This window comes from Bos indicus, chromosome 17, assembly GCF_029378745.1.
Source record: "Bos indicus isolate NIAB-ARS_2022 breed Sahiwal x Tharparkar chromosome 17, NIAB-ARS_B.indTharparkar_mat_pri_1.0, whole genome shotgun sequence".
Lineage (NCBI taxonomy): Eukaryota > Metazoa > Chordata > Mammalia > Artiodactyla > Bovidae > Bos > Bos indicus.
The window spans coordinates 66,393,368-66,403,251 of NC_091776.1; the positions used below are offsets into that span (position 1 = coordinate 66,393,368).

General features: G+C 46.6%; 1 protein-coding gene across 1 annotated transcript; it reads left to right on the forward strand.

Moving 5' to 3' along the window:
- Positions 1 to 9,003: 9,003 nt before the first annotated feature.
- On the forward strand, positions 9,004 to 9,513 carry LOC109570995 (histone H2A type 3-like). The gene has a single exon (XM_019977123.2). The coding sequence runs from the start codon at positions 9,040 to 9,042 to the stop codon at positions 9,430 to 9,432; it is 393 nt and encodes a 130-aa protein (XP_019832682.1). The 5' UTR covers positions 9,004 to 9,039; the 3' UTR covers positions 9,433 to 9,513.
- Positions 9,514 to 9,884: the final 371 nt, after the last annotated feature.

Consider the following 9,884-nt stretch of genomic DNA (forward strand, 5'->3'; position numbering starts at 1 on the left):
AGTGTCCTGAGTACTGGGCTGTGTGGCCACAAATCTGAACACCCCGGATGTAATTCCTGAGTCTGGTCACCTCTGTCTCACAGGCGGGAGGACGTGGACAGATTTAGTGGTGGGATGGGCGGCAGCTGCTTTCGGTCTTCTTGCTTTATGGACTCGAGGTCTGAGCATGGTGCGGTGCATGCAGCTCCTCTCTCCCTCCGCTGCGGGTTCTTATGGAGTTTCCCCCACCCTTGTCCACCAACTACTTTTTTCTTTTAATTATAATAGAATGCATGCTTGCTATTTAAAAAAGGCTTCAAATAATAGAAAGTGAAGGTTCTCCCTATCCACTCGAATCCCATATTCTCGGGTAACCAGTGCAACATGTATTGTGGGTACTACCAGCCCTTGTCTCCATGACGCTCTTAAAAGCTGTATGTGAAATGCTAGAGATGATGTAGAGAAAAGGGAACCGTCCTACACTGTTGGTGGAAATTCAAACTGGTGCCACCATTATGGAAAATAATATGGAGGTAGCTTAAAAAATAAAAACTAGAGTTGTCATATGATCCAGCAGTCCCACTCCTGGGCATGTATCTGGACAAAACTCTAATTCTAAAAGTCACATGCACCCCTGTGTTTTCAGAAGCACGATTCACAGCAGCCAAGACATGGATACAACCTAAATGTCCATCAACAGATGAATGCATGAAGGAGATGTAGTCATACACACAGCAGAGTACTACTCAGCCATAAAAATGAAGAAATGCCACTTGCAGCTACACGGATGGACCTAGAGATTACATGCAAAGTGAAGTAAGACAGAGAAAGACAAACGTTTTATATCACTTACATGTGGAATCGAAACTATGTCACAAATGAGCCTATCAAGAGGAACAGACTCGCAGACACAAATGAACTTATTTATGAAACACACAACTCACCACAGCCTGGCGGTTGCCAAGGCGGACCAGGGAGGGGGAGGGTTGGATTGGGAGTTTGGGATTAGCAGAGGCCGAGTATTATACATAGAATGGGTAAGCAACACAGCCCGACTGTATAGCACAGGGAACCATATTCAGTATTCTATAACAAATCATAATGGAAAAGAACATGAAAAAACACATATTACTAACTAGTATAAAGAAGATTCTATTACCAGCATAACATTGTAACTCAACTATGCTGCTGCTGCTGCTGCTAAGTCACTTCAGTCGTGTCCGACTCTGTGCGACCCCAGAGACGGCAGCCCACCAGGCTTCCCCATCCCTGGGACTCTCCAGGCAAGAACACTGGAGCGGGTTGCCATTTCCTTCTCCAATGCATGAAAGTGAAAAGTGAAAGTGAAGTCACTCAGTCGTGTCCGACTCTTCACAACTCCATGGACTGCAGCCTACCAAGATCCTCCGCCCATGGGATTTTCCAGGCAAGAGGACTGGAGTGGGTTGCCATTGCCTGCTCCGATATGTGATAGCAGCACCTATTAATTACAGAGTGCTGACTGTGGGACGGGCATTATGCTCTAAGTTGCTCAAAAGGGTTAATTCAAGGCGGGTGGAACAGTTGTGCGTGCATGCTGTGCTGTCGTGTCCAACTCTCTGAGAACCCTGTGGACTGTCGCCCACCAGGCTCCTCTGTCCGTGGAAATTTCTATCAAGAATATTAGAGTGGGTTGCCATTTCCTACTCCAGGGGATCTTCCTGACCCAGGGAATCAAACCCACATCTCCTGCATTAGCAAGCAGATTCTTTACCCCTGTGCCACCTGGAAATCCCAGACTACTTGCACTAATTTTACAAATGGGGAAACTGAGACCATTGATTTTAAGAGGCTTGTCCAAAATCACACAGCCAGTAGGTGACAGAGTCAGGACTTGAATCCCCTGCATGTCTGTCTGCATAGTACACTATAGATGCGTGTGTACACTTAGACATTTTTTCCCCACAAAATTGGGTCACAGTATATTTTTGGTTCTTAAACTTTTCTTCACTTCATAAAATATTGTGGGCATCTCTGAAGTTCTCTGTAAATAGGTGCATGTTTAATTTTTCAACTATTTTAATGTTTGAAGAGTATTCTAGAGTGTGGTTGGGCTAAAATGTATACAAACTGCTCCAGAGGAGAAATGTGAAAATCATTTCTAAATTTTTGCTTGGAAAACCTTTCTAAGGTTGACCAGTCTTTCATCAGATCAGATCAGATCAGTCGCTCAGTCGTGTCCAACTCTTTGCGACCCTGTGAATCGCAGCATGCCAGGCCTCCCTGTCCATCACCAAGTCCCAGAGTTCACTGAGACTCACGTCCATCGAGTCAGTGATGCCATCCAGCCATCTCATCCTCTGTCGTCCCCTTCTCCTCTTGCCCCCAATCCCTCCCAGCATCAGAGTCTTTTCCAATGAGTCAACTCTTCACATGAGCTGGCCAAAGTACTGGAGTTTCAGCTTTAGCATCATTCCTTCCAAAGAAATCCCAGGGCTGATCTCCTTCAGAATGGACTGGTTGGATCTCCTTGCAGTCCAAGGGACTCTCAAGAGTCTTCTCCAACACCACAGTTCAAAAGCATCAATTCTTGGGCGCTCAGCCTTCTTCACAGTCCAACTCTCACATCCATACATGACCACAGGAAAAACCATAGCCTTGACTAGCCGGACCTTTGTTGGCAAAGTGATGTCTCTGCTTTTGAATATGCTATCTAGGTTGGTCATAACTTTCCTTCCAAATAGTAAGCGTCTTTTAATTTCATGGCTGCAGTCACCATCTGCAGTGATTTTGGAGCCCCCAAAAATAAAGTCTGACACTGTTTCCACTGTTTCCCCATCTATTTCCCATGAAGTGGTGGGACCGGAGGCCATGATCTTCGTTTTCTGAATGTTGAGCTTTAAGCCAACTTTTTCATTCTCCTCTTTCACTTTCATCAAGAGGCTTTTTAGTTCCTCTTCACTTTCTGCCATAAGGGTGGTGTCATCTGCATATTTGAGGTTATTGACATTTCTCCCATTATACTATACACACTGCTATATATATATATATAACTATATATATTATACACGCTGCTGTAAACTTGCTTCTTTTTCATTTAATAGTTTACCTGGAAAATTGTTATACCTCAGTCCACATAGACATCCCATGTTCATAGTTATTTATTTAATTTTGAAGTCATATATTCATTGTTAAAATGTATAATAAAATAATTAAGTGATTTATGTGTAAAATATATAAACATATTTGAAAGAAGACTGTGAAACATCTCCTTCCCACTTCTATGCAACCCGTCCCCTATAAATAACCATGATTCTTAGTTTTATTTACATCTTTCCATATATATCTGTATATCTTGAATATATTTATATTCTTACTTTGCCTCTTTTTTACTCATGAGTGATACACTCTATATGTGTATTTTGGAGATATTTCCATTTTAGTACATAAACAATTTCCTCACTCCTTCCTTCCTTTTCTTTTTTTAATAAAATAACTGCAGGTAGTCAGCATTCCACTGCATGGATAAGTAAAAATGTGTTCATTTTTTTAGAAACTATTATTTCAATCTTTCCTGCAGGACTTTTCAGTGCCTTTAACATGCTAGCATACAGTGGGGTCTGTACATACATTGTGTAGACGGCTTTGACTACACAATTACTGCATGCCAACACGATTTCACGGCTTTATTGTCCTGAGGGGGAGTCTGAAGCTCAGAGGGGGAGTGCTACTTGCCCAAAATCACACAGCGATGGTGGAGATCTGGATTCCCAGGCTTCCGGCGACAGTGACAACAATGAAGTGCTCAAAGCCCTTCCTTGGCACTACCAGTTCTCACTGTGGAGCACTGAGGTGAGCACCGAAGAATTGGTGCTTTTGAACTGTGGTGTTGGAGAAGACTCTCGAGAGTCCCTTGGACTGCAAGGAGATCCAACCAGGCCATTCTAAAGGAGACCAGCCCTGGGTGTTCACTGGAAGGAATGATGCTAAAGCTGAAACTCCAGTACTTTGGCCACCTCATGCGAAGAGTTGGCTCATTGGAAAAGACTCTGATGCTGGGAGGGATTGGGGGCAGGAGGAGAAGGGGACGACAGAGGATGAGATGGCTGGATGGCATCACTGACTCGATGGACGTGGGTTTGGGTGGACTCCGGGAGTTGGTGATGGACAGGGAGGCCTGGCATGCTGCGATTCGTGGGGTCGCAAAGAGTTGGACACGACTGAGCGACTGAACTGAACTGAACTGAACTGAATGCCCTTTAGGAGCACCAAGCCATATAGATTCGTTCATTTTGGAACAATTGCGCAGGATTCTTCAAAAGTGTGAAGATCACAAAAACAGGGCGAAGGTAAGAAACTGTCACAGACTGGAGGGGACTTAGGAGACACGGCAGCTCAGTGCAGCACGCTGTCCTGAATGCATCCACTTTAGGGAGAAAACGGGCGAGATCCAAGTTAAATCTGTAGTATAAGTAATAGTATGGCACCAACATCAGGTTCTTAGGTTTGACTGACGTGCTGTGGTTATGCAGGATGTTAGCACTCGGGGTGCTGGGTGACAGATATACCAGAACTCTCTGTGTTATCTTTGCAGCTCTTCCATAAATCTAAAAATTATTTCTAAACAGGAAGTTTAAAAATTTGTTTATATTATTTACAATACCATCCTGTATTGGATTCAGCCATAGAAAAACAAAAGCAAGCCCAAAATACATGTTAGAATGCTGTATTAAAATATCTTTGGGAAAATTCACAAACATGCTGATCTTGGTTACTTGGGAGGAGGGCCCCTGGGTGGCTAGTGCAAAAGGGGGGACTTTTCACAGTTTATTGTTTAATACCTTCTGGATTTTGAACTATGCATTGGGTTGGCCAAAAAGTTCATTCGGATGTTTCCAGATGACGTTACAGAAAAACTCAAATGGACTTTTTGGCCAACATATTCTCTTTCAACAATTAAACCTTAAAAATAATCAAAAAGAAAAAAATGGGAAAATGTTAACGTGGAATTTTTTGGGGGGAAAATAGAGTGAATGAGATGGTAACAATATTGCTCATTGCTATTAGTGTTTATTGGAAGTTTCTCTGATGTGCCAGGCGCTGTGGTGAGCATGAAATCGGGATGAACTCACTGAGTCCCCTCAACCATGCAAGACCCCTATTTTGTAGAAGAACAATTTGCTCAAGTTGTCATGTAGAAAGTGACAGAGCTGAAATTTGAGGTCAGGTCTGCCTTGTTCTACCACCTGAGCTTTTAATCATCGTTTTCTACTCCTGTGGGATAAATATGCATGCAGCAGGCTATAGGCGGTGTGCAGCAGAGGCTGCTGGAGCCACGCTCACAGTCCCTTGTCCTGCATTTCTTTCCCTGGGTGTGGGGGAAGGCTGGTTCTGGCCATTCGGCCTGTGCTGCCCACACTCTGGCCAGTTAAAAGGGCTGGCGAATTATGCCCCAACCAATGACTTACGGGCTGCCCCGGTGGCTCAGTGGTAAAGAACCTGCCTGCCAATGCAGGAGAAGTGACTTCCATCCCTCGGTCAGGAAGATCCCCTGGAGGAGGAAATGGCAACCCACTCCTGTATTCTTGCCTGGACAGTCCCACGGACAGAGGAGCTGGGCAGGTTACAGCCATGGGGTCACAGAGTTGGCCATGACTGAGCGACTAAGCAACAATAGCCAACAACTTAGTAGAAGTTGGTGTGGAGAAAGCCCAGCTCCCTCCCCTCTGGGCGACAGGGACAACCTGTGTCCTTTGCGTGAGGGGACTGAGCTCTGTCACCCATGGCGGTGACCTGCTGGGTAACACACCCTTTCCTGTCTTACTTCTCTTCTTTCCCACCAAATAAGAACTGTCTGCCACAGAGACACTGAGAGAATGGGATGGGGGCATATTGTCTCCCTTTAAGTGGATACTAACGATGGCAACCGAGTCACTCTAGAATCCAGGTGAGCTCTGAAGCCAGACTGCCTGGGCTGGAGTTCCAGCACCACTCGACTGCGCTGGGACAGTGAGCCTCAGTTTCCACCTCTGTAAAATGGGAACAACCCCAGTGCTTCCAGTGAATGTTGGCTGGAACAAGACACAGGAGGCCCTGTGCTCAGCCACAGGTACAGAGGAGCTTCCCAGTAAGCATTTGCTGATGTCTGGATTGTCCCAACGTGGGCATTACCTTCTATCCTGATCATCCCCATGGTGGGAGGATGTGGCGCCTGTGGATACTTTTGAGAGTACCCTGTGATGTCCAGGCAAGCCTGGAAACAAAGGACAGAGGGTGAAAGGCAGTTTGGGGCCACAACCAAATGGACCAGGAGGGACTCTGCAATTTTAGGTATCTGTTTCTGGCTTGCGTTGCCTGCCCGCCACCCACAGCATCGGTGATTCACCGGGAGCACCGGGCACTCTCCACCCACCCCTCCCCGGGGTGCTCACCCATCTAGCGGCCCCAGCACCTCAGCCAATTCTCCTAGTTAACCATAAACACAAATCCTGTTATCTCCCCTCTCTCGCAGCACTTGCCCCTTGATTTAAGCTGCCTTCTCTTCCCCTTTCATCAGCCCTGGGTCCCTCCTGTCGTATATCTTCCCGTTTATCTACTTCCCTGCTCTCGATAGCCTTGTGCGCAATCGATTCGTGGGCGGGGGAAGATGGCAGGCCGCCTGCCCTGGCCTCCCGAGCCCGCTGTTCTTCTCGGGAGCCCGGGCCAGTATTTCTTGTTAAGCTTCTGTCTGGCCATGTTCGGTTTCTCATTAGGTTTCTGCCCGGGCGTGGTAGTATTTCTTGTTCTTCCGCAGGCACACGCTGGAGATCACTAGTAATTCTTAAAACGCAAGATGGAGAGGCGCTCCTTTAGAGCGTTCTAGAATCCGTCTGGCCCATGCCTGGAAGTGGCACATGGGGGCTTGCTGGAGGAGGGATGAGGGGGAGGGGCTCCCAAGATGGGGACTTGGTGGTGGGGGGGTTCCCTGGGCCACATGGTGGGTTTGCTCCTGTGACCGCTGGGGTCAGCTCTACCTTGCTTCTCTGCAGCTGAGTCGTCATAACAGGCTGGGAGCAAGTTCCCTGGAGCGGGCATCACCCCATGCCATCGTTGGAAAGAGCTCAGCAGCTCTGCTAATAACTCAGGTGTGGCAAGTTCTTCCTAGGCCCGACTCAGTTTCCTCCTCTGCGAAATAAGTTGGTTTCTCTTTTTGTTCCTTTCTCCATTTATTTACTTAACAAACCTGAAACATGCAGAGCATTCCTGGTGTCCCAAGTATTGTCCTAAATATTTTACAACACTGACACATTGAGATTCTCCTAGCCACCCTATGAGAAGGGTTTACAGATGAGGAAACCGTGGCCCAGAGAGGCTGAGTGACTTGTCCAAGGACACACAGCTAGCAAGCAGTAGAGCAGGGATTTAGGCCCAGGCACTCGCTCCAGTGCTCATGCTTTCAAGAGGTGCTTCCTCTTTTTTTTTTTTCTTTTTTGGCCACATCGTTTGGCATGTGGGATTTAGTTCCCTGACCAGGGATTGAACACATGCCCCTTGCGTTGGAAGTGTGGAGTCTTAACAAATGTCCCTTTGTGATACTTCCCTGTGGATCACCAGGGAAGTCCCAAGAGGTGGTTCCTCTTGATGGTCTTGTGGCCTCCACCCAGTTCGCAAATGCTGCCACAGTTGATTCTTGTTATTCCAGCTAGTTACAAACACTGAACTGCTGAATATTGAACCGTGGCTTCTAAGGGACATACAGGGTTAGGTTCCTGAAAGCCTCTGGACATGACGTTTTTGTCAACTGATGAATACATAAACTTGTTTTATGTGTGTTTCTGTTTAAAGATACCTGAGTTAGTATATATTGTTGATTCATTAACAGTGAACTCACAGCCGATAGCACTACAGCTCATGTCTGAATAAACGTTCTCCAACATGTGTGTTTTACTCCATAAGGTACATCACAGCCTGCTTGCACTTAGGAACCCTATATAGCCAAACAGCAAAATGAAATGAACAAAGGAAAAAAAACACACCCAAATCACCAATGAAAAGCATACAGATGCAAAAAAAAAAAAAAAGTGGCTCCATTTAGACCACAAAAGGACACTTGTTCACAGGATGTGAGCTGAAACGGAAAGCAGAGTGCCACCTCGCTCAGCCCCAGCTGTGAATGTTGACAGTGGGTGACACCTTTTTTTTTTTTTTTTACCATTCTGCCTGTGCCCAAGAATGACTGTGGAGATAGGTTTGGGGGTTACGGGTACAAAATCCGTGAATAATGAGGACTGATGGTATCTTGTATTACTCACCCGCTCAAATACCACCGAAGGCTTCCTACTACCTACTATATCAAATAACTAAAGAGAAACTTCACCTGCCTGCCTTTCAAGGGTTTTAGTAACCTGGCCCCATTCGGTCTATTCAAATACATTTCCCTTAACTCCTGGGGCCATCCCCTTCCTCCCAGGGCCTGGCTCCTCTTTCTCACTCTTCTGTCGCATCACCACCTCCTAATTTCACACCTTTGCTCTGGTGCTTTCCCTTCTGGGCTTATCCCCTCTTCTTTTGTTTAACTACGAAACCCTACCTACAGTTTAAAGGTCAGATCAAACTTCTTTTTTCTTTGTATCGCTTTCTCCTACTGATTTATCCCTTCTTGGACGGCACAGACTCACACTGTCTGTGTGTGTGTGTGTGTGTGTGTGCTAAGTCACTTCAGTTGTGTCCGACTCTTTGCAACCCCATGGACTGTAGCCCACTAGGCTCCTCTGTTCATGGGATTCCCCAGGCAAAGATACTGGAGTGGGTTACCATTTCCTTCTCCAGGGGATCTTCCTGACCCAGGGATCGAACCCATGTCTCCTACATTGGGAGGTGAATTTTTTACCACTGAGCCATCAGGGAAGCCCAGACTTATACCATAGCGGAGCTTAATTTAAAATAAATTTTAAAAATGTCCCTTTGTGATACTGTCACGAACAGCCTGCCTGTGGGGAATTTCCCACAAACTACTGTTTGATGACACTCAGAATAGGAGACATCCAGACTTGGTGTACTTTGAGAGGTTGTATTTTTTTTTGCCCTTTTTTTATACTTGCTATGTCTGGACGTGGCAAACAAGGAGGTAAGGCGCGAGCAAAGGCCAAGTCTCGTTCTTCGCGGGCGGGGCTCCAGTTCCCGGTAGGGAGAGTCCATCGTCTACTACGTAAGGGCAATTACACCGAGCGTGTAGGCGCTGGGGCCCCGGTGTACCTGGCGGCGGTGTTGGAGTACCTGACGGCGGAGATCTTGGAGCTGGCGGGCAACGCGGCGCGCGACAACAAGAAAACCCGTATCATCCCGCGCCACTTACAGCTGGCCATCCACAACGACGAGGAGCTCAACAAGCTGCTGGGTCGTGTGACCATTGCTCAGGGTGGTGTGCTGCCCAACATCCAGGCGGTGCTGCTGCCAAAGAAAACCGAGAGTCACCATAAGGCCAAGGGCAAGTAATTGGACTGAGACCTGAGTTTCCGGAAGTGCTTTCAAACCCAAAGGCTCTTTTCAGAGCCCCCACCCCCCCCAAAAAAAAAAAAAAAAGAATAGGAGACATCCAAGTTACACTGACCGTGTTTGGGCTTGGAAAGTGAGGATGTTTTGGGTACACGTATAGAAGGAGGGATAACATCGTACTCACCGGTGAGACGTGCCTGGAGGAATGTTTTAATTCTTCAGAAATACCAGTTGGCCTCCTTACATAACATAGAACAGTGAGCCAAGGATAATTAGACCATCAAAGTGGTCTTGGAGAGAACTGATCTGTTCAGAGAAGTAAGCCTCTGCCTCTAACAGCCATGGGGCAAGCTGGCCACGTGTGGACACCAAACAGATGCATGTTGCATGGATGGAGGAGCCCTGCCTTAGTCTGTTTCATCTACTGGGTTTTTGCATATGATTTTGTTTGA